General features: G+C 42.6%; 1 protein-coding gene across 25 annotated transcripts in view; it reads left to right on the top strand.

The window, feature by feature from the left end:
- Window positions 1-257: 257 nt before the first annotated feature.
- LOC117554939 (NACHT, LRR and PYD domains-containing protein 3-like) overlaps window positions 258-25,108 on the top strand; it is a 45,896-nt gene continuing 21,045 nt past the window's right edge. For 5 of the 25 annotated variants that reach the window (XM_034229540.1, XM_034229548.1, XM_034229557.1 and 2 more), the window contains exons 1-10: window positions 258-269; window positions 3,092-3,196; window positions 4,796-4,900; window positions 6,266-6,370; window positions 7,737-7,841; window positions 9,339-9,443; window positions 13,955-14,059; window positions 17,452-17,556; window positions 19,219-19,323; window positions 24,213-24,317. In XM_034229540.1, coding sequence (XP_034085431.1) covers window positions 3,159-3,196; window positions 4,796-4,900; window positions 6,266-6,370; window positions 7,737-7,841; window positions 9,339-9,443; window positions 13,955-14,059; window positions 17,452-17,556; window positions 19,219-19,323; window positions 24,213-24,317 — 878 coding nt within the window. In that variant the 5' untranslated portion in view covers window positions 258-269; window positions 3,092-3,158. Of the gene's footprint in view, window positions 270-3,091; window positions 3,197-4,795; window positions 4,901-6,265; window positions 6,371-7,736; window positions 7,842-9,338; window positions 9,444-13,954; window positions 14,060-15,685; window positions 15,792-15,848; window positions 15,866-17,451; window positions 17,557-19,218; window positions 19,324-24,212; window positions 24,318-25,108 lie in introns of those variants that run through there. The other 20 variants (XM_034229545.1, XM_034229547.1, XM_034229542.1 and 17 more) reach the window with 14 other exon arrangements.

Consider the following 25,108-nt stretch of genomic DNA (forward strand, 5'->3'; position numbering starts at 1 on the left):
TAAGTGTCGAACCCCATGAAGAGTAGTTTTTGTCAAGAGCAAAAGCTAATGGGGATCCTTAATAAACATAAACATAAGTACAAGACCTGAGTACTTCTACTTTGACTCAAGAACAAGATCTGAGTACTTCTACTTTTACTCAAGTACAAGACCTGAGTGTTTCTCCCAGCTCTGCTGATAAACAGAGGGAGGAGCTGCAGATAAGGAGGGACATCGAAAGGGATGAAACCAGACTCCATTTTACACTTCGACAGAGGAGGAGCAACAGGGTGAGTGTTGGTTAAAACCTATGGTTAAAACCAGTCTCTGCTGGGTTTTTAATACGTTATTATTACTCTGTCATACTGTAGGCCTATGTCACAAACAACTATTTTTACTGACGTGATACAAAATCAGCAACGTAGAGTTGAGTGTGACTTTTTCAAATGTATTTAACTTTTTCATTTCCTGGACCGACAATATTTTCACTGACCGGCCTTCAAAGTATGGGGGGGGGGGGGGGATAAAGGGCTGTAGTGCTGATGCTCCGGCTCCGTTTTTGCGTGCTCAAATCAACTGCTGTGAACGTCCTTTGTTGAAAGTAGTTTAACTTTCGAGCAGCAACGCGCACTGCTTGTGAAGTGACGACAAACACCAGATCACAGACAGCCGGAATATCTCTTTCCTGTCGGCACCAGAACTCAGACAGTTGAGTAAAGTTAGAACGATATTGGCAGATTCGGATTTCACGGATCAATAACTCATGAACAAAACGTTATTCAGACACAAATTACGTCTCCCAAGTAGGCTACCGTGGTAAGGTTGACAACGAACTACAATCACATTTTGATTAAAAAAAAAGTCAATATGCGCTGTCCTCCGAGCTGGACACATTACATTGGTCTCTATCCGCAGCCGGAGAAGAAACAAGTGCTCATAGACCGTCTGCAAAGTGCATTCTCCGAAAAAAGAAAATACAATAATATTCAATCACTTCACTATTATACAGTATATTTCTACCAAACTCACTACACACATCAATAGTCTCCTGGTGGTCAGACTACAGCAGAGAGTTTGGAAGAATGTGGTTCGGAATAATTTTGGGGAAGATTTATAATGTAAAATCTTCAATAAATATGGTATAATCTTCAATAACGTTACTATTATACAGTGGAGTGCTACCAAACTCACTACACACATCAATAGTCTCCTGGTGGTCAGACGTGTGTTGTGAGTTTGGTAGAAATATACTGTATAATAGTGACGTTATCGTTATTGAAGATTATACCATATTTATTGAAGATTTTACACTTTAAATATTCACCAAAATTATTCAAAAGCACATTCTTCCAAAACGTCAGGGTTGGTCATAAACGTCAAAGGGCAAAAATGATGGATATCCTGTGTACTCTTGCCCTCTCTGATTTTATCCAAAGCGACAGGATTTGGGAAAACCCATGTCATGCTGACTGCAGTAATCAGAAGTTCAGCGCACTACCTCACTGAGCCACAGCCTCCTATGATAGTTACATGAGCAACCTGTGAGAAGTCTGACTTATGGGTTGTATTGAAATCAAAGTTTGTCATTATGATGTTTTTATTAAATGATGATGTCAAATTGTGTGTGTGTGTGTGTGTGTGTGTGTGTGTGTGTGTGTGTGTGTGTGTGTGTGTGTGTGTGTGTGTGTGTGTGTGTGTGTGTGTGTGTGTGTGTGTGTGTGTGTGTGTGTGTGTGTGTGTGTGTCTGCAGTGTTACTGGTGTATCTGTCAGACTGGAGAAGATGAGTGATTCAAAAGATGAGGAGGAGGACACATCTTCCGTCTCCAGCTGTCTGTCTCTGAAGAGTGACGGGTCTATTGACTTACCCTCCAGCAATCAGTAATCTACCACAGCCCTCAGACGGGAAGTAAGAGTCTGTTTCTCCTTCACACTGACCTGAACTCTCTTGATACGTTTTGCATGGTGGTTTGAGCCTGGCACAAGAGTGAAGGGAGTACACTAAAGAAATGCAGTAAAGTACACTAAAGAAACGCAGTAAAGTACACTAAAGAAACGCAGTAAAGTACACTAAAGAAACGCAGTAAAGTACACTAAAGAAACGCAGTAAAGTACACTAAAGAAACACAGTAAAGACAGAAGAGTACTCTAAAGACACACAGTAAAGACAGAAGAGTACTCTAAAGACACACAGTAAAGACAGAAGAGTACACTAAAGAAACACAGTAAAGACAGAAGAGTACACTAAAGAAACACAGTAAAGACAGAAGAGTACACTAAAGAAACACAGTAAAGACAGAAGAGTACTCTAAAGAAACACAGTAAAGGACAAAAGAGTACACTGTTCCAGGGAACTCACCAAGTGTCAGAAAATACAACCCTCTCTCTTTTCTTCCGTACCCAAATCTTTTAAAAACAGGGCAACAACGAGCGGATACAGATTCCATCCGACCCGACGTCAGCCCGGAATAGTTTCCGTTCACACGAGACGTGTCCATTCACAACATGTCAACATGTCCGTTAAAGTTTAAATCTTCCTGACAAAATTAGAAAAGTTCCGGTCAGAGGGTCTTCTTTGTTATTTATTGAGCTTTAAAACAAATGAATAATGACTCTATGTAATAATATAAGAATAAAACACGGAGGACGGAGCCTCTCTTTTCCTCCCCCTCTTCTGAGAGCCCAGCAGCTAATCTCAGAGCACGCTCCCCTCTCCTGCAGGGGGGCGTGGTCAGCTGCAGCTCATTTGCATTAAAGCTAAGTCACAGATTCGGCCCTTGCAAAAACAAGGCTGGAAAAGAGCAAATAGAGCGAAATGAGGCATGGCTAAAATGCATGATCTGTTTGGTATTTTGAAAAAAAAACTTCACAGACATTTTTTATATAGGTATGGCCCTACAATATATATTTCAAATATAGCATGATAGGTCCACTTTAAGTTAAGTGAATAAAACACAAACATGTAAAACTATTGATCCTCACAAATGAAAGACTGAAAACTACAAGCATGACTCAAAAACAGAAAGTTCAGAGCAAGTCCAAAAATCTTTAATCAGGTTCAGTTGCTCTTTTCAAAATCCAATGATGTGTGTAAAACATTTTCTGTTTCTGCAGACGGAGAGCAGAGTCTCCAGTCCCAAGCTGCCTGTCTCTGAAGAGTGACCAGTCTATAGACAGATTTATGGACTTCCGGGATCAACCTGGACCCTCAGAAACAAAGTGAGAGTCTGTTTCTCCTGTGAACTGACCTGAAGAGGATTCAGTGTTTATGTTATCTGATCATCCAAACTAGAGTAAGAACTTGGTGGGCAGGATGTTGTTAATGGTGTCCAATACGTTTGAGATCCACTGAGACTGATGTAAACCATCTAAACACTCAGAGAGAAGAATACACTAAAGAAACACAGTAAAGTACAGAAGAGTACACTAAAGAAACACAGTAAAGTACAGAAGAGTACACTAAAGACACACAGTAAAGGACTGAAGAGTACACTAAAGAAACACAATAAAGGACAAAGAGTACACTAAAGACACACAGTAAAGGACAGAAGAGTACACTAAAGAAACACAGTAAAGGACAAAGAGTACACTAAAGACACACAGTAAAGTACAGAAGAGTACACTAAAGACACACAGTAAAGGACAAAGAGTACACTAAAGACACACAGTAAAGTACAGAAGAGTACACTAAAGACACACAGTAAAGTACAGAAGAGTACACTAAAGACACACAGTAAAGTACAGAAGAGTACACTGTTCCAGGGAACTCACCAAGTGTCAGAAAATACAACCCACTCTCTTTTCTTCCGTACCCAAATCTTTTAAAAACGGGGCAACAACGAGCGGATACAGATTCCATCCGACCCGACGTCAGCCCGGAATAGTTTCCATTCACACAAGACGTCTCCATTCACACGAGACCGCTCGAAAGCGCTGGAGAGATTGTAGTACATATGCCAGGCCTGTAAATGGCGCTGTAGTCTGCTACAAAAGCAGCGAAGAAGACGAAGTGCATGGTTTTCATGGGTGCCCTTCTGTTTATTCTCCGCTGTGGCTCTTTTTCTCCCTCCCCGAGGCAAGCGTTTTGCTCCTGCTGCTGTAATTCTCTCCAGTAGTCCACAAGCAGATGAAAAACACCCACCTCTTCTCCGCCTCTTCCAAGGGACGAGGGGACCGTGCGGCAGAGTTTCAGTTAGATTTTTTATCGCCGGTCGACATGTCCGTTAAAGTTTAAATCTTCCTGACAAAATTAGAAAAGTGCCGGTCAGAGGGTCTTCTTTGTTATTTATTGACCTTTAAAAACAAATGAATAATGACTCTATGTAATAATATAAGAATAATACACAGAGGACGGAGCCTCTCTTTTCCTCCCCCTCTTCTGAGAGCCCAGCAGCTGATCTCAGAGCACGCTCCCCTCTCCTGCAGGGGGGCGTGGTCAGCTGCAGCTCATTTGCATTAAAGCTAAGTCACAGATTCGGCCCTTGCAAAAACAAGGCTGGAAAAGAGCAAATAGAGCGAAATGAGGCATGGCTAAAATGCATGATCTGTTTGGTATTTTGAAAAAAAAACTTCACAGACATTTTTTATATAGGTACGGCCCTACAATATATATTTCAAATATAGCATGATAGGTCCACTTTAAGTTAAGTGAATAAAACACAAACATGTAAAACTATTGATCCTCACAAATGAAAGACTGAAAACTACAAGCATGACTCAAAAACTTAAAGTTCAGAGCAAGTCCAAAAATCTTTAATCAGGTTCAGCTGCTCTTTTCAAAATCCAGTGATGTGTGTAAAACATTTTCTGTTTCTGCAGACGGAGAGCAGAGTCTCCAGTCCCCAGCTGCCTGTCTCTGAAGAGTGACCAGTCTATAGACAGATTTATGGACTTCAGGGATCAACCTGGACCCTCAGAAACAAAGTGAGAGTCTGTTTCTCCTGTGACCTGACCTGAAGAGGATTCAGTGTTTATGTTATCTGATCATCCAAACTAGATTAAGAACTTGGTGGGCAGGGTGTTGTTAATGGTGTCCAATACGTTTGAGACCCACTGAGACTGATGTAAACTATCTAAACACTCAGAGAGAAGAGTACACTATAGAAACACAGTAAAGTACAGAAGAGTAGAGTAAATAAACACAGTAAAGGGCTGAAGAGTACACTAAAAACACACAGTAAAGTACAGAAGAGTATACTAAAGATACACAGTAAAGGACAAAGAGTACACTGTTCCAGGGAACTCACCAAGTGTCAGAAAATACAACCCACTCTCTTTTCTTCCGTACCCAAATCTTTTAAAAACGGGGCAACAACGAGCGGATACAGATTCCATCCGACCCGACGTCAGCCCGGAATAGTTTCCGTTCAAACGAGACGTGTCCATTCACACGAGACCGCTCGAAAGCGCTGGAGAGATTGTAGTACATATGCCAGGGCCTGTAAATGGCGCTGTAGTCTGCCACAAAAGCAGCGAAGAAGACGAAGTGCATGGTTTTCATGGGTGCCCTTCTGTTTATTCTCCGCTGTGGCTCTTTTTCTCCCTCCCCGAGGCAAGCGTTTGCTCCTGCTGCTGTAATTCTCTCCAGTAGTCCACCAGCAGATGACAAACACCCACCTCTCCGCCTCTTCCAAGGGACGAGGAGACCGTGCGGCAGAGTTTCAGTTAGATTTTTTATCGCCGGTCGACATGTCCGTTAAAGTTTAAATCTTCCTGACAAAATTAGAAAAGTGCCGGTCAGAGGGTCTTCTTTGTTATTTATTGACCTTTAAAACAAATGAATAATGACTCTATGTAATAATATAAGAATAATACACAGAGGACGGAGCCTCTCTTTTCCTCCCCCTCTTCTGAGAGCCCAGCAGCTGATCTCAGAGCACGCTCCCCTCTCCTGCAGGGGGGCGTGGTCAGCTGCAGCTCATTTGCATTAAAGCTAAGTCACAGATTCGGCCCTTGCAAAAACAAGGCTGGAAAAGAGCAAATAGAGCGAAATGAGGCATGGCTAAAATGCATGATCTGTTTGGTATTTTGAAAAAAAACTTCACAGACATTTTTTATATAGGTACGGCCCTACAATATATATTTCAAATATAGCATGATAGGTCCACTTTAAGTTAAGTGAATAAAACACAAACATGTAAAACTATTGATCCTCACAAATGAAAGACTGAAAACTACAAGCATGACTCAAAAACTTAAAGTTCAGAGCAAGTCCAAAAATCTTTAATCAGGTTCAGCTGCTCTTTTCAAAATCCAGTGATGTGTGTAAAACATTTTCTGTTTCTGCAGACGGAGAGCAGAGTCTCCAGTCCCCAGCTGCCTGTCTCTGAAGAGTGACCAGTCTATAGACAGATTTATGGACTTCAGGGATCAACCTGGACCCTCAGAAACAAAGTGAGAGTCTGTTTCTCCTGTGACCTGACCTGAAGAGGATTCAGTGTTTATGTTATCTGATCATCCAAACTAGATTAAGAACTTGGTGGGCAGGGTGTTGTTAATGGTGTCCAATACGTTTGAGACCCACTGAGACTGATGTAAACTATCTAAACACTCAGAGAGAAGAGTACACTATAGAAACACAGTAAAGTACAGAAGAGTAGAGTAAATAAACACAGTAAAGGGCTGAAGAGTACACTAAAAACACACAGTAAAGTACAGAAGAGTATACTAAAGATACACAGTAAAGGACAAAAGAGTACACTGTTCCAGGGAACTCACCAAGTGTCAGAAAATACAACCCACTCTCTTTTCTTCCGTACCCAAATCTTTTAAAAACGGGGCAACAACGAGCGGATACAGATTCCATCCGACCCGACGTCAGCCCGGAATAGTTTCCGTTCAAACGAGACGTGTCCATTCACACGAGACCGCTCGAAAGCGCTGGAGAGATTGTAGTACATATGCCAGGCCTGTAAATGGCGCTGTAGTCTGCCACAAAAGCAGCGAAGAAGACGAAGTGCATGGTTGCCATGGTTGCCCTTCTGTTTATTCTCCGCTGTGGCTCTTTTTCTCCCTCCCCGAGGCAAGCGTTTGCTCCTGCTGCTGTAATTCTCTCCAGTAGTCCACCAGCAGATGAAAAACACCCACCTCTCCGCCTCTTCCAAGGGACGAGGGGACCGTGCGGCAGAGTTTCAGTTAGATCTTTTATCGCCAGGCAACATGTCCGTTAAAGATTAAATCTTCCGGACAAAATTAGAAAAGTTCCGGTCAGAGGGTCTTCTTTGTTATTTATTGAGCTTTAAAACAAATGAATAATGACTCTATGTAATAATATAAGAATAATACACGGAGGACGGAGCCTCTCTTTCCTCCCCCTCTTCTGAGAGCCCAGCAGCTGATCTCAGAGCACGCTCCCCTCTCCTGCAGGGGGGCGTGGTCAGCTGCAGCTCATTTGCATTAAAGCTAAGTCACAGATTCGGCCCTTGCAAAAACAAGGCTGGAAAAGAGCAAATAGAGCGAAATGAGGCATGGCTAAAATGCATGATCTGTTTGGTATTTTGGAAAAAAAAACTTCACAGACATTTTTTATATAGGTATGGCCCTACAATATATGTTTCAAATATAGCATGATAGGTCCACTTTAAGTTAAGTGAATAAAACACAAACATGTAAAACTATTGATCCTCACAAATGAAAGACTGAAACCTACAAGCATGACTCAAAAACAGAAAGTTCAGAGCAAGTCCAAAAATCTTTAATCAGGTTCAGTTGCTCTTTTCAAAATCCAATGATGTGTGTAAAACATTTTCTGTTTCTGCAGACGGAGAGCAGAGTCTCCAGTCCCCAGCTGCCTGTCTCTGAAGAGTGACCAGTCTATAGACAGATTTATGGACTTCCGGGATCAACCTGGACCTTCAGAAACAAAGTGAGAGTCTGTTTCTCCTGTGAACTGACCTGAAGAGGATTCAGTGTTTATGTTATCTGATCATCCAAACTAGAGTAAGAACTTGGTGGGCAGGATGTTGTTAATTGTGTCCAATATGTTTGAGACCCACTAAGACTGATGTAAACCATCTAAACACTCAGAGAGAAGAGTACACTAAAGACACACAGTAAAGTACAGAAGAGTACACTAAAGACACACAGTAAAGGACAGAAGAGTACACTAAAGAAACACAATAAAGGACAAAGAGTACACAAAAGACACACAGTAAAGACAGAAGAGTACTCTAAAGAAACACAGTAAAGGACAGAAGAGTACTCTAAAGAAACACAGTAAAGGACAGAAGAGTACACTAAAGACACACAGTAAAGGACAGAAGAGTACACTAAAGACACACAGTAAAGGACAAAAGAGTACACTGTTCCACGAAACTCACCAAGTGTCAGAAAATACAACCCTCTCTCTTTTCTTCCGTACCCAAATCTTTTAAAAACGGGGCAACAACGAGCGGATACAGATTCCATCCGACCCGACGTCAGCCCGGAATAGTTTCCATTCACACGAGACGTGTCCATTCACACGAGACCGCTCGAAAGCGCTGGAGAGATTGTAGTACATATGCCAGGCCTGTAAATGGCGCTGTAGTCTGCTACAAAAGCAGCGAAGAAGACGAAGTGCATGGTTTTCATGGGTGCCCTTCTGTTTATTCTCCGCTGTGGCTCTTTTTCTCCCTCCCCGAGGCAAGCGTTTGCTCCTGCTGCTGTAATTCTCTCCAGTAGTCCACCAGCAGATGACAAACACCCACCTCTCCGCCTCTTCCAAGGGACGAGGGGACCGTGCGGCAGAGTTTCAGTTAGATTTTTTATCGCCGGTCAACATGTCCGTTAAAGTTTAAATCTTCCAGACAAAATTAGAAAAGTTCCGGTCAGAGGGTCTTCTTTGTTATTTATTGACCTTTAAAACAAATGAATAATGACTCTAGGTAATAATATAAGAATAAAACACAGAGGACGGAGCCTCTCTTTTCCTCCCCCTCTTCTGAGAGCCCAGCAGCTGATCTCAGAGCACGCTCCCCTCTCCTGCAGGGGGGCGTGGTCAGCTGCAGCTCATTTGCATTAAAGCTAAGTCACAGATTCGGCCCTTGCAAAAACAAGGCTGGAAAAGAGCAAATAGAGCGAAATGAGGCATGGCTAAAATGCATGATCTGTTTGGTATTTTGGAAAAAAAAACTTCACAGACATTTTTTATATAGGTATGGCCCTACAATATATGTTTAAAATATAGCATGATAGGTCCACTTTAAGTTAAGTGAATAAAACACAAACATGTAAAACTATTGATCCTCACAAATGAAAGACTGAAAACTACAAGCATGACTCAAAAACAGAAAGTTCAGAGCAAGTCCAAAAATCTTTAATCAGGTTCAGCTGCTCTTTTCAAAATCCAATGATGTGTGTAAAACATTTTCTGTTTCTGCAGACGGAGAGCAGAGTCTCCAGTCCCCAGCTGTCTGTCTCTGAAGAGTGACCAGTCTATAGACAGATGTATTGACTTCAGGGATCAACCTGGACCCTCAGAAACAAAGTGAGAGTCTGTTTCTCCTGTGAACTGACCTGAAGAGGATTCAGTGTTTATGTTATCTGATCATCCAAACTAGAGTAAGAACTTGGAGGGCATGATGTTGTTAATGGTGTCCAATATGTTTGAGACCCACTGAGACTGATGTAAACCATCTAAACACGCAGAGAGAAGAGTACACTAAAGAAACACAGTAAAGTACAGAAGAGTACACTAAAGAAACACAGTAAAGTACAGAAGAGTACACTAAAGAAACACAGTAAAGTACAGAAGAGTACACTAAAGAAACACAGTAAAGGACAGAAGAGTACACTGTTCCAGGGAACTCACCAAGTGTCAGAAAATACAACCCTCTCTCTTTTCTTCCGTACCCAAATCTTTTAAAAACGGGGCAACAACGAGCGGATACAGATTCCATCCGACCCGACGTCAGCCCGGAATAGTTTCCATTCACACGAGACGTGTCCATTCACACGAGACCGCTCGAAAGCGCTGGAGAGATTGTAGTACATCAATCAATCAATCAATGTTTATTTATATAGCCCAATATCACAAATGTTACATTTGTCTCAGTGGACTTTACCGTTTGTACAAAATATCAGTATGACAATACGACACCCTCTGTCCTTAGACCCTCACATCGTACAAGGAAAAACTTCCGAAGAAAACCCACAGTTTAAAGGGAAAAATGGGAGAAACCTCAGGGAGAGCAACAGAGGAGGGATCCCTCTCCCAGGACAGACAGACGTGCAATAGATGCCGTGTGTAAATTGAAAAGATAATACATTTGCAACATAGGTAGTCCAAATGTTTGGAAATGCATGTGTGTATAATAGGAAGATGAATCCACGAGGATATCCATCCAGGACCTATGATCCAGGACCACAGCCACGACTCAAGATCCAGGGCTCGCGATCCAGGACACAGGACCGCAGGATCATCCATGACTCCGGATCCCGGCGTTTATAGACACCAAAAAGAAAGACATTTGGGGAAGCTGGGTTAATCGGAACATGAGAGTACACAGGTATAGACAGAGAGAAGGAAGAAGTAAGATGTCCCCCGACAAACTAAGCCTATATCAGCAAAACTAGGGGCTGAATCTAATCAGCCCTGACTATAAGCTTTATCAAAAAGGAAGGTCTTAAGCGCACTCTTAAAAACGGATAGGGTGTCTGCCGCCCGAACACAAACTGGAAGCTGATTCCACAAATGTGGAGCTTGATAAGAAAAGGCTCTGGCTCCCATTGTACTTTTAGAGACTCTAGGAACAACCAACAACCCTGCATTCTTGGAACGCAATGCCCTAGTAGGACAGTAGGGTATAATGAGTTCTTTAAGGTAAGATGGCGCCTGCCCATTAAGGGCTTTGTAGGCGAGAAGAAGAATTTTAAATTCTATCCTGTGTTCTATAGGGAGCCAGTGTAAGGCAGTCAGAACAGGAGTAATGTGGTCCCTTTTCCTAACTCTGGTTAGTACACGAGCTGCAGCATTTTGAATCAGCTGAAGCGACTTGACTGACTTCTTGGTACACCCTGATAATAAAGAGTTACAATAATCCAGCCTTGAAGTAACAAATGCATGGACTAGTTTCTCTGCATCGTTTTGAGGCAAGATATGCCTGATTTTTGCAATGTTACGTAGATGGAAGTAGGCGGTCCTTGAAATTGATTTTATGTGGGCATTAAAGGATAAATCCTGATCAAATATAACACCAAGATTCCTTACAGTCTCACTGGAGGTCAAATTAATGCCATCCATAGTTAGTATATCCTTAGATAATTTGTTTCGTAGATTCTTCGGGCCAAGTACAATAACTTCAGTTTTGGTCATGTTTAACATCAAAAAGTTTAAGGTCATCCACGTTTTTAAGTCCTTAAGGCAGTCTTGAATTTTATTTAGATGATTAATTTCATCAGGCTTGATTGATAAATATAGTTGAGTATCATCCGCATAACAATGAAAATGTACAGAATGATTCCTTATAATATTGCCTAACGGAAGCATATATAATGTGAACAAAATAGGTCCGAGCACTGAGCCCTGTGGCACTCCATGGCTAACTTTGGTTTGCGTGGAAGATTCATCATTGACACGTACAAACTGAGAGCGTTCAGATAGATAGGACCTAAACCAGCCTAAAGCAGTTCCCTGTATGCCAACTAAGTGCTCTAGTCTTTGCAATAGGATATCATGGTCGATAGTATCAAATGCAGCACTGAGATCGAGCAAAACAAGAATAGAGACACGTCCCTTGTCAGAGGCTATTAGAATGTCATTTGTGACTTTCACCAGAGCTGTCTCTGTGCTATGATGTGTTCTAAAGCCAGACTGAAAATCTTCAAATAAATCATTGTTTTTTAAGTAATCACACAACTGTTTTGCGACCGCTTTCTCAAGAATTTTTGAGAGGAACGGAAGATTAGAAATAGGTCTATAGTTGGCTAAAACCTCTGGATCGAGGTTGTGCTTTTTAAGAAGCGGTTTTATCACTGCTACTTTGAATGATTGTGGAACATAGCCTGATAATAAAGACATATTCATAATATTTTATAAATAAGTGCTAATTAATGGAAAAACTTCCTTCAACAGCTTAGTTGGAATTGGGTCTAACATGCACGTTGTTGGTTTAGAAGAGAGAATCATTGAATTTAATTGTTCAAGGTTTATGGCTGAAAAGCATTCTAATTTACTATCTAGTGTGATATTAGAACTTACGTTTCCGGGAGCTGTTGATAACACTATACTGGTCAAAGGCAAGAGGTCATTAATTTTGTTTCTAAGAGTAACAATTTTATCGTTAAAAAAGCACATAAAATCATTACTACTGAGTGCTATGGGAATAGAAGGCTCAATCGAGCTGTGGCTTTCTGTCAGCCTGGCTACAGTGCTGAAAAGAAATCTTGCATTATTCTTATTCTCATCTATTAATGAAGAGTAGTAGGCTGCTCTCGCTTTACGCAGTGCTTTCTTATATTCATTGAGAGTAATATGCTAAATTAAACGAGATTCTTCAAGTTTAGTGGAACGCCATATCCTTTCAAGTTGTCTCGACTTTTGCTTTATTTTGCGGGTTTCGGCATTATGCCATGGAGCTAATCTATGTTGTTTTATTTTCTTCTTTTTCAAAGGAGCAACAGAGTCTAATTTGATTCGCAGCGCATCTGTAGCACTATCAACAACATGATCAATTTGGGGTGGTGTACATTTTGTATAAGTTTCCTCCCTTACATGCAGACATGCTATCGAGTTAAGTATTGGTGGAATCTCTTCCTTAAATTTGGCTATAGCACTAACAGATAGGTTTCTGCTGCAGGAGCTTTTGACTAATGCTTTGTAGTCTCGTAACAGTACTTCAAAAGTTACTAAGAAATGGTCGGATAAAGCAGGATTATGCGGTTCGACTAATAGTTGCTCAATTTCAATAACATAAGTCAGAACAAGGTCGAGAGTGTGATTATAGCAGTGGGTTGGTTTATTTACACTCTGACATAAACCAACAGAATCTAATATAGAGTTAAATGCAACAGTAAGGCTATTTTTATCATCGTCAACATGAATATTAAAGTCACCTACGATAATTACTTTATCTGTTTTAAGAATCAAAGTTGATAAAACTCAGAGAATTCTGATAAGAATTCTGAATACATATGCCAGGCCTTTAAGTGGCGCTGTAGTCTGCCACAAAAGCAGCGAAGAAGACGAAGTGCATGGTTGTCATGGGTGCCCTTCTGTTTATTCTCCGCTGTGGCTCTTTTTCTCCCTCCCAGAGGCAAGCGTTTGCTCCTGCTGCTGTAATTCTCTCCAGTAGTCCACAAGCAGATTAAAAACACCCACCTCTCCGCCTCTTCCAAGGGACGAGGGGACCGTGCGGCAGAGTTTCAGTTAGATTTTTTATCGCCGGTCAACATGTCCGTTAAAGTTTAAATCTTCCGGACAAAATTAGAAAAGTGCCGGTCAGAGGGTCTTCTTTGTTATTTATTGACCTTTAAAACAAATGAATAATGACTCAATGTAATAATATAAGAATAAAACACCGAGGACGGAGCCTCTCTTTTCCTCCCCCTCTTCTGAGAGCCCAGCAGCTGATCTCAGAGCACGCTCCCCTCTCCTGCAGGGGGGCGTGGTCAGCTGCAGCTCATTTGCATTAAAGCTAAGTCACAAATTCGGCCCTTGCAAAAACAAGGCTGGAAAAGAGCAAATAGAGCTAAATGAGGCATGGCTAAAATGCATGATCTGTTTGGTATTTTGAAAAAAAAAACTTCACAGACATTTTTTATATAGGTATGGCCCTACAATATATGTTTCAAATATAGCATGATAGGTCCACTTTAAGTTAAGTGAATAAAACACAAACATGTAAAACTATTGATCCTCACAAATGAATTGTAAAGACTGAAACCTACAAGCATGACTCAAAAACAGAAAGTTCAGAGCAAGTCCAAAAATCTTTAATCGGATTCAGCTGCTCTTTTCAAAAACCAATGATGTGTGTTAAACATTTTCTGTTTCTGCAGACGGAGAGCAGAGTCTCCAGTCCCCAGCTGTCTGTCTCTGAAGAGTGACCAGTCTATAGACAGATTTATGGACTTCAGGGATCAACCTGGACCCTCAGAAACAAAGTGAGAGTCTGTTTCTCCTGTGAACTGACCTGAAGAGGATTCAGTGTTTATGTTATCTGATCATCCAAACTAGAGTAAGAACTTGGTGGGCAGGGTGTTGTTAATGGTGTCCAATATGTTTGAGACCCACTGAGACTGATTTAAACCATCGAAACACTCAGAGAGAAGAGTACTCTAAAGAAACACAGTAAAGACAGAAGAGTACTCTAAAGAAACACAGTAAAGACAGAAGAGTACACTAAAGAAACACAGTAAAGACTGAAGAGTACACTAAAGAAACACAGTAAAGACAGAAGAGTACACTAAAGAAACACAGTAAAGACGGAAGAGTACACTAAAGAAACACAGTAAAGACAGAAGAGTACACTAAAGAAACACAGTAAAGACAGAAGAGTACTCTAAAGAAACACAGTAAAGACAGAAGAGTACTCTAAAGAAACACAGTAAAGGACAGAAGAGTACTCTAAAGAAACACAGTAAAGGACAGAAGAGTACACTAAAGACACACAGTAAAGGACAGAAGAGTACACTAAAGACACACAGTAAAGGACAAAAGAGTACACTGTTCCACGAAACTCACCAAGTGTCAGAAAATACAACCCTCTCTCTTTTCTTCCGTACCCAAATCTTTTAAAAACGGGGCAACAACGAGCGGATACAGATTCCATCCGACCCGACGTCAGCCCGGAATAGTTTCCGTTCAAACGAGACGTGTCCATTCACACGAGACCGCTCGAAAGCGCTGGAGAGATTGTAGTACATATGCCAGGCCTGTAAGTGGCGCTGTAGTCTGCCACAAAAGCAGCGAAGAAGACAAAGTGCATGGTTGCCATGGGTGCCCTTCTGTTTATTCTCCGCTGTGGCTCTTTTTCTCCCTCCCCGAGGCAAGCGTTTGCTCCTGCTGCTGTAATTCTCTCCAGTAGTCCACAAGCAGATGAAAAACACCCACCTCTCCGCCTCTTCCAAGGGACGAGGGGACCGTGCGGCAGAGTTTCAGTTAGATTTTTTATCGCCGGTCAAACATGTCCGTTAAAGTTTAAATCTTCCGGACAAAATTAGAAAAGTGCCGGTCAGAGGGTCTTCTTTGTTATTTATTGACCTTTAAAACAAATGAATAATGACTATGTAATAATATAAGAATAAAACACAGAGGACGGAGCCTCTCTTTTCCTCCCCCTCTTCTGAGAGCCCAGCAGCTGATCTCAGAGCACGCTCCCCTCTCCTGCAGGGGGGCGTGGTCAGCTGCAGCTCATTTGCATTAAAGCTAAGTCACAAATTCGGCCCTTGCAAAAACAAGGCTGGAAAAGAGCAAATAGAGCGAAATGAGGCATGGCTAAAATGCATGATCTGTTTGGTATTTTGAAAAAAAAACTTCACAGACATTTTTATATAGGTATGGCCCTACAATATATGTTTCAAATATAGCATGATAGGTCCACTTTAAGTTAAGTGAATAAAACACAAACATGTAAAACTATTGATCCTCACAAATGAATTGTAAAGACTGAAACCTACAAGCATGACTCAAAAACAGAAAGTTCAGAGCAAGTCCAAAAATCTTTAATCGGATTCAGCTGCTCTTTTCAAAATCCAATGATGTGTGTTAAACATTTTCTGTTTCTGCAGACGGAGAGCAGAGTCTCCAGTCCCCAGCTGCCTGTCTCTGAAGAGGTGACCAGTCTATAGACAGATTTATGGACTTCAGGGATCAACCTGGACCTTCAGAAACAAAGTGAGAGTCTGTTTCTCCTGTGAACTGACCTGAAGAGGATTCAGTGTTTATGTTATCTGATCATCCAAACTAGAGTAAGAACTTGGTGGGCAGGGTGTTGTTAATGGTGTCCAATATGTTTGAGACCCACTGAGACTGATTTAAACCATCGAAACACTCAGAGAGAAGAGTACACTAAAGAAACACAGTAAAGACAGAAGAGTACTCTAAAGAAACACAGTAAAGACAGAAGAGTACACTAAAGAAACACAGTAAAGACTGAAGAGTACACTAAAGAAACACAGTAAAGACAGAAGAGTACACTAAAGAAACACAGTAAAGACAGAAGAGTACACTAAAGAAACACAGTAAAGGACAGAAGAGTACTCTAAAGAAACACAGTAAAGACAGAAGAGTACACTAAAGAAACACAGTAAAGATAGAAGAGTACTCTAAAGAAACACAGTAAAGACAGAAGAGTACTCTAAAGAAACACAGTAAAGGACAGAAGAGTACTCTAAAGAAACACAGTAAAGGACAGAAGAGTACACTAAAGACACACAGTAAAGAACAGAAGAGTACACTAAAGACACACAGTAAAGGACAAAAGAGTACACTGTTCCACGAAACTCACCAAGTGTCAGAAAATACAACCCTCTCTCTTTTCTTCCGTACCCAAATCTTTTAAAAACGGGGGCAACAACGAGCGGATACAGATTCCATCCGACCCGACGTCAGCCCGGAATAGTTTCCGTTCAAACGAGACGTGTCCATTCACACGAGACCGCTCGAAAGCGCTGGAGAGATTGTAGTACATATGCCAGGCCTGTAAGTGGCGCTGTAGTCTGCCACAAAAGCAGCGAAGAAGACAAAGTGCATGGTTGTCATGGGTGCCCTTCTGTTTATTCTCCGCTGTGGCTCTTTTTCTCCCTCCCCGAGGCAAGCGTTTGCTCCTGCTGCTGTAATTCTCTCCAGTAGTCCACAAGCAGATGAAAAACACCCACCTCTCCGCCTCTTCCAAGGGACGAGGGGACCGTGCGGCAGAGTTTCAGTTAGATTTTTTATCGCCGGTCAACATGTCCGTTAAAGTTTAAATCTTCCGGACAAAATTAGAAAAGTGCCGGTCAGAGGGTCTTCTTTGTTATTTATTGACCTTTAAAACAAATGAATAATGACTATGTAATAATATAAGAATAAAACACAGAGGACGGAGCCTCTCTTTTCCTCCCCCTCTTCTGAGAGCCCAGCAGCTGATCTCAGAGCACGCTCCCCTCTCCTGCAGGGGGGCGTGGTCAGCTGCAGCTCATTTGCATTAAAGCTAAGTCACAAATTCGGCCCTTGCAAAAACAAGGCTGGAAAAGAGCAAATAGAGCGAAATGAGGCATGGCTAAAATGCATGATCTGTTTGGTATTTTGAAAAAAAAACTTCACAGACATTTTTTATATAGGTATGGCCCTACAATATATGTTTCAAATATAGCATGATAGGTCCACTTTAAGTTAAGTGAATAAAACACAAACATGTAAAACTATTGATCCTCACAAATGAATTGTAAAGACTGAAACCTACAAGCATGACTCAAAAACAGAAAGTTCAGAGCAAGTCCAAAAATCTTTAATCGGATTCAGCTGCTCTTTTCAAAATCCAATGATGTGTGTTAAACATTTTCTGTTTCTGCAGACGGAGAGCAGAGTCTCCAGTCCCCAGCTGCCTGTCTCTGAAGAGTGACCAGTCTATAGACAGATTTATGGACTTCAGGGATCAACCTGGACCTTCAGAAACAAAGTGAGAGTCTGTTTCTCCTGTGAACTGACCTGAAGAGGATTCAGTGTTTATGTTATCTGATCATCCAAACTAGAGTAAGAACTTGGTGGGCAGGGTGTTGTTAATGGTGTCCAATATGTTTGAGACCCACTGAGACTGATTTAAACCATCGAAACACTCAGAGAGAAGAGTACACTAAAGAAACACAGTAAAGACAGAAGAGTACTCTAAAGAAACACAGTAAAGACAGAAGAGTACACTAAAGAAACACAGTAAAGACTGAAGAGTACACTAAAGAAACACAGTAAAGACAGAAGAGTACACTAAAGAAACACAGTAAAGACAGAAGAGTACACTAAAGAAACACAGTAAAGGACAGAAGAGTACTCTAAAGAAACACAGTAAAGACAGAAGAGTACACTAAAGAAACACAGTAAAGATAGAAGAGTACTCTAAAGAAACACAGTAAAGACAGAAGAGTACTCTAAAGAAACACAGTAAAGGACAGAAGAGTACTCTAAAGAAACACAGTAAAGGACAGAAGAGTACACTAAAGACACACAGTAAAGAACAGAAGAGTACACTAAAGACACACAGTAAAGGACAAAAGAGTACACTGTTCCACGAAACTCACCAAGTGTCAGAAAATACAACCCTCTCTCTTTTCTTCCGTACCCAAATCTTTTAAAAACGGGGCAACAACGAGCGGATACAGATTCCATCCGACCCGACGTCAGCCCGGAATAGTTTCCGTTCAAACGAGACGTGTCCATTCACACGAGACCGCTCGAAAGCGCTGGAGAGATTGTAGTACATATGCCAGGCCTGTAAGTGGCGCTGTAGTCTGCCACAAAAGCAGCGAAGAAGACAAAGTGCATGGTTGTCATGGGTTGCCCTTCTGTTTATTCTCCGCTGTGGCTCTTTTTCTCCCTCCCCGAGGCAAGCGTTTGCTCCTGCTGCTGTAATTCTCTCCAGTAGTCCACAAGCAGATGAAAAACACCCACCTCTCCGCCTCTTCCAAGGGACGAGGGGACCGTGCGGCAGAGTTTCAGTTAGATTTTTTATCGCCGGTCAACATGTCCGTTAAAGTTTAAATCTTCCGGACAAAATTAGAAAAGTGCCGGTCAGAGGGTCTTCTTTGTTATTTATTGACCTTTAAAACAAATGAATAATGACTCTATGTAATAATATAAGAATAAAACACAGAGGACGGAGCCTCTCTTTTCCTCCCCCTCTTCTGAGAGCCCAGCAGCTGATCTCAGAGCACGCTCCCCTCTCCTGCAGGGGGGCGTGTTCAGCTGCAGCTCATTTGCATTAAAGCTAAGTCACAAATTCGGCCCTTGCAAAAACAAGGCTGGAAAAGAGCAAATAGAGCAAAATGAGGCATGGCTAAAATGCATGATCTGTTTGGTATTTTGAAAAATAAACTTCACAGACATTTTTTATATAGGTATGGCCCTACAATATATATTTCAAATATAGCATGATAGGTCCACTTTAAGTTAAGTGAATAAAACACAAACATGTAAAACTATGGATCCTCACAAATTAATTGTAAAGACTGAAACCTACAAGCATGACTCAAAAACAGAAAGTTCAGAGCAAGTCCAAAAATCTTTAATCGGATTCAGCTGCTCTTTTCAAAATCCAATGATGTGTGTAAAACATTTTCTGTTTCTGCAGACGGAGAGCAGAGTCTCCAGTCCCCAGCTGTCTGTCTCTGAAGAGTGACCAGTCTATAGGCAGATTTATGGACTTCAGGGATCAACCTGGACCTTCAGAAACAAAGTGAGAGTCTGTTTCTCCTGTGAACTGACCTAAAGAGGATTCAGTGTTTATGTTATCTGATCATCCAAACTAGAGTAAGAACTTGGTGGGCAGGATGTTATTAATGGTGTCCAATATGTTTGAGACCCACTGAGACTGATTTAAACCATCGAAACACTCAGAGAGAAGAGTACACTAAAGAAACACAGTAAAGGACAGAAGAGTACACTAAAGAAACACAGTAAAGACAGTGTACATCTGACCGGGTTACGACATTTCCTATTGACGCAGCAACCACTGTAAGTTATATTATTGTTTAATTAGACTTCTCTGTTTCATTTATTCGACTCTGTATAATTGTTCTGTAGTTATTGTAGCTAAAACGGCTAAATCGCTTTTGAGAGATTTTAAATCTCAGATCTGCTCAGGCGAAACGTGCTTCACAGGTCTCAGCTCTCAATCCTGCATTATAATATAGGCAGGGCCAGTCTATTGATTGCGTGAAGTACAACCGCGTGACTCAGTCATCTTTCATTTAAAAAAGCATTTAAATACCGCATTTAAAATCTGATGAACTCAGTGTACATCTGACCGGGTTACGATATTTCCTATTGACGCAGCAACCACTGTAAGTTATATTATTGTTTAATTAGACTTCTCTGTTTCATTTATTCGACTCTGTATAATTGTTCTGTAGTTATTGTAGCTAAAACGGCTAAATCGCTTTTGAGAGATTTTAAATCTCAGATCTGCTCAGGCGAAACCTGCTTCACAGGTCTCAGCTCTCAATCCTGCATTATAATATAGGCAGGGCCAGTCTATTGTCGCCCATCAGCTGTAGATAGTTAACTAATTAGAGGGGCGTGCCCCTACAGCTGTGAGAACTCAGCAATCAGGCGTCCATTTTAGGTAGCTCTTTCCTGGAGCGTCAGCTTAAGCGTCAGACAGGCTAAGACTGACAAAGACATTGGAGTCCTACGGGAGTAAGACTGACAAAGACATTGGAGTCCTACGGGAGTCACGAGGGAGGCAAATCCTACTCTGATTGAGCTGGTGTCTTATTTCTCTTTTCTTTAGTTTTCTAACCCCTCATGCTATAATCATGTGTATTTTCTCCATTTTACATTACATTACATTGCATTTAGCTGACGCTTTTATCCAAAGCGACTTACAATAAGTACATTCGACCAGGAAGACACAACCTTGAAGAAAACAGAATCATATAAGTACATCAGGTTTCATAGAGCCAAACATTTCAAGTGCTACTCAACTGGCTTTAGGTAAGCCAGTCCTTTAATAGTATAAAAGTGCTTCGTTAATAGTTCTAACGCTCGAAGTGGAGTCGAAAGAGATGAGTTTTCAGTTTGCGCCGGAAGATGTGCAAGCTATCTTCCGTCCTGATGTCAATGGGGAGCTCATTCCACCATCTTGTAGCCAGGACAGCAAACCCACGTGTTTTCGCCGATGGGAACTTGGGTCCCCCTCGCAGCGAGGGCGCAACGAGTCGTTTGGCTGATGCAGAGCGTAGTGCACGCGCTGGGGTGTACGGTTTCCATTCCTGTTCATGTGTGTTCTCGCAATTATCACTGGCCCCGTGTATCTCGTAATCGATATAACCGGCCTGCTCTCGTCTATCCCACATGCTCCACTGAGATCCAACATCTAGTTTCAGGTGGCCTGTGGAATTGCCAGTCAGCTGTTCCTAAGGCTGACTTCATCTCTGGCTACGCCTCCCTGCAATCTCTGGATTTCCTTGCTCTCACTGAGACCTGGATTACTCCATCCAACACATCCACCCCAGCAGCTCTCTCCACTGCATATTCCTTCTCCCATACACCCAGACCAACTGGCAGAGGAGGTGGCACTGGTCTCCTGCTCTCTCCCAAATGGAGCTTTTCCCTCTTCAAGCTACCTAACTTCACTCCTTCCACCTTTGAATTCCATGCCGTCACAGTAACCCATCCTATACAATTGACCATTGTTGTTCTCTACCGTCCACCAGGCGCCTTGGGGGACTTCTTGGAGGAATTAGATAATCTCCTCTCACACATCCCTGAAACTGGCCCTCCCGCTGTACTTCTCAGAGACTTCAACCTCCAGACGGGGAAGATAGACGAACTAACATCCCTGTTAACCGCCTTTGCTTTCTCACTGTCTCCGTCCCCACCGACTCATAAAGCTGGCAATGTCCTTGATCTCATATTCTCAAGGAACTGCGCTACTTCTAACCTCTCTGTAAACCCGCTCCACACATCCGATCACTTCTTCATTTCATTCTCTCTACCCCTTTCCAAACATAACAAACTAATCTCTTCTCATCCTGCACTTGTCCGCCGTAACCTTCGTTCCCTCTCCCCCTCTATCTTTGCCTCGTTGGTGCTCTCAGCCCTCTCTTCCTCTGACTCGTTCCAACTCCTGCCTTCAAACTCTGCTGCAGAATTTCTCCTCTCTACTCTCTCATCCACTCTGGACTCTCTCTGTCCTCTCACATCTCGGCAGGCTCGTCAGTCCCCTCCTGCTCCCTGGCTAAATGATGCACTGCGTGCTAATAGAACCGTCCTTAGGGCAGCAGAGCGGAAACGGTGGAAATCCAAACACCGTGACGACCTCCTAACCTATCAGGCTCTCCTCTCCTCTTTCTCTGCTTCGATCTCTCAGGCAAAAAGCACTTTCTTTCAAGATAAGATCCAATCTTCCTATTCCAATCCGAAAAAACAATTTTCCATCTTCTCCGCCCTCTTGGACCCTCCAAAAGCCCCTCCCCCCTCCTCACTTCTGCCAAGTGACTTTGTTACCCACTTTGAAAAAAAGGTTGATGATATTCGCTCTTCTTTTTCTGATTCACCTTTACTCACCGCTGGGTCACCAGACCGTCCTTCCACCAACACACTAACCTCCTTTTCCCCTCTCTCTCCAAGTTAGGTTCTTACCCTCATTACCTCTGCCCGCCCTACCACCTGTCCTCTGGACCCTATCCCTTCAAACCTCCTTCAGACTATCGCTCCTGATATTCTACCGTTTCTCACCCATTTCATCAACACTTCTCTAACTTCTGGTCTCTTTCCAAACAGTCTCAAGGAGGCAAGAGTAAACCCTCTCCTAAAGAAACCTACTCTCAACCCGTCTGATGTTATAAACTACAGGCCTGTCTCTCTCCTCCCGTTCCTGTCTAAATCACTTGAACGCGCTGTTTTTAAACAACTCTCCTGTTATCTCCATGAGAACAACCTTCTGGATCCGCACCAGTCTGGTTTCAAGGCAGGTCACTCCACAGAAACTGCTCTCATTGCTGTCACGGAGGAACTGCACACTGCCAAAACTGCATCCCTCTCCTCTGTCATCATCCTGTTGGACCTGTCTGCTGCATTCGACACGGTGAATCATCAGATCCTCCTTCGCACTCTCCAAAAACTTGGAGTTTCAGGCTCTGCACTTTCCCTCCTCACCTCATACCTCAAAGACCGTACCTACAGGGTGACTTGGAGAGGGTCTGAGTCCGACCCTTGTCAATTAACTACAGGGGTCCCTCAGGGCTCTGTTCTTGGTCCCCTCCTCTTCTCCCTGTACACAAACTCGCTCGGATCAGTCATTAGCCCGCATGGTTTTTCATACCACTGCTACGCTGACGACACCCAATTAATTCTGTCCTTTCCCCGCTCAGAGACCCAGGTCGTCGCACGCATCTCTGCTTGTCTAGCTGACATCTCTCAGTGGATGTCTGCTCATCACCTCAAGCTCAACCTTGACAAGACTGAGCTGCTCTTCCTTCCGGGAAAAGATTGTCCCACTCTTGACCTAACAATCAACATCGGCACCTCAGTTGTTTCCCCGACTCAGACTGCAAGGAATCTGGGTGTGATTCTAGATAACAAACTGTCCTTCACTGCAAACATCGCTGCTACAACCCGCTGCTGCAGATACACGCTTTACAACATCAGGAAGATACGTCCCCAGCTGACACAGAAAGCAACACAGGTTCTGGTCCAGGCTCTCGTCATCTCACGCCTAGACTACTGCAACTCCCTCCTGGCTGGTCTACCTGCATGTGCCATCCGACCTCTGCAGCTCATCCAGAATGCAGCGGCTCGTCTGGTCTTCAACCTACCTAAATGTTCCCACACCACGCCGCTCCTCCGCTCCCTTCACTGGCTTCCGGTAACTGCTAGAATCCACTTCAAGACACTGGTACTTGCTTACCATGCTGCGAATGGATCTGGCCCTTCGTACATCCAGGACATGGTTAAACCGTACACCCCAGCGCGTGCACTACGCTCTGCATCAGCCAAACGACTCGCTGCGCCCTCGCTGCGAGGGTGACCCAAGTTCCCATCGGCAAAAACACGTGGGTTTGCTATCCTGGCTCCAAGATGGTGGAATGAGCTCCCCATTGACATCAGGACAGCAGATAGCTTGCACATCTTCCGGCGCAGACTGAAAACTCATCTCTTTTGACTCCACTTCGAGCGATAGACCTTTTAACAAAGCACTTATATACTGATAAAGGACTGGCTTATCTAAAGCCAGTTGAGTAGCACTTGAAATGTTTTGGCTCTATGAAACCTGATGTACTTATATGATTCTGTTTTCTTCAAGGTTGTGTCTTCCTGGTCGAATGTACTTATTGTAAGTCGCTTTGGATAAAAGCGTCAGCTAAATGCAATGTAATGTAATGTAATGTAAAGGACAGAAGAGTACACTGTTCCAGGGAACTCACCAAGTGTCAGAAAATACAACCCGCTCTCTTTTCTTCCGTACCCAAATCTTTTAAAAACAAATGAATTGTAAAGACTGAAACCTACAAGCATGACTCAAAAACAGAAAGTTCAGAGCAAGTCCAAAAATCTTTAATCAGGTTCAGCTGCTCTTTTCAAAAACCAATGATGTGTGTTAAACATTTTCTGTTTCTGCAGACGGAGAGCAGAGTCTCCAGTCCCCAGCTGTCTGTCTCTGAAGAGTGACTGGTCTAAAGACAGACCTCTGAACTTCAGGGATCAACCTGGACCCTCAGAAACAAAGTGAGAGTCTGTTTCTCCTGTGAACTGACCTGAAGAGGATTCAGTGTTTATGTTATCTGATCATCCAAACTAGAGTAAGAACTTGGTGGGCAGGGTGTTGTTAATGGTGTCCAATACGTTTGAGACCCACTGAGACTGATGTAAACCATCTAAACACTCAGAGAGAAGAACACAGTAAAGAAACACAGTAAAGTGTTAAGGATAGTGAGGATAAGACTGCGCTTATTAAAACCACGCTACGTGTGGGGTGCGTACCAAACGCTGTCTCCTGGTACTCATCTGAGTAAGTCACTAAAAAAGTTATGTGAAACCCTGGATATACAGTCTATGGATGCTAACAACAATCCCAGCACACAGAGCCGAGGATGTAGACAACATTTTGAAAAAAAAATGTCTTCCCACCCTATTTGCGGGTGGATTCGCCTATACTCATACTTGCCAACCCTCCCAATTTTCGCGGGAAACTCCCGATTTCATTGCCCTCTCCCGGTTTCCTCCCGGGGTCATATTTCCGTTTGTAGCTTTTATTTCTCCCGCATTTCTCCCGATTTCTGACAAAATCAGATTTACTCACGACTGTTTCCACTCGGACTTTAATAAAGCTACACCATTGTTTGGTTTCCATGGTAGCGCGTCTCTTTAGTAGCGCGCGCAACTGAAAGTCTGAGAGGGTGTTCAGCATGGTGAGGAAGATAGTCACAGAAAACAGAACAAGAATCGACAACTCTACCTTCTGCTCACTCCTTTCCTGTAAAATACAGGTCCCACACATATGCTCCATCAAGGATGGT

This window comes from Gymnodraco acuticeps, unplaced genomic scaffold (genome assembly GCF_902827175.1).
Source record: "Gymnodraco acuticeps unplaced genomic scaffold, fGymAcu1.1, whole genome shotgun sequence".
Classification (NCBI taxonomy): domain Eukaryota; kingdom Metazoa; phylum Chordata; class Actinopteri; order Perciformes; family Bathydraconidae; genus Gymnodraco; species Gymnodraco acuticeps.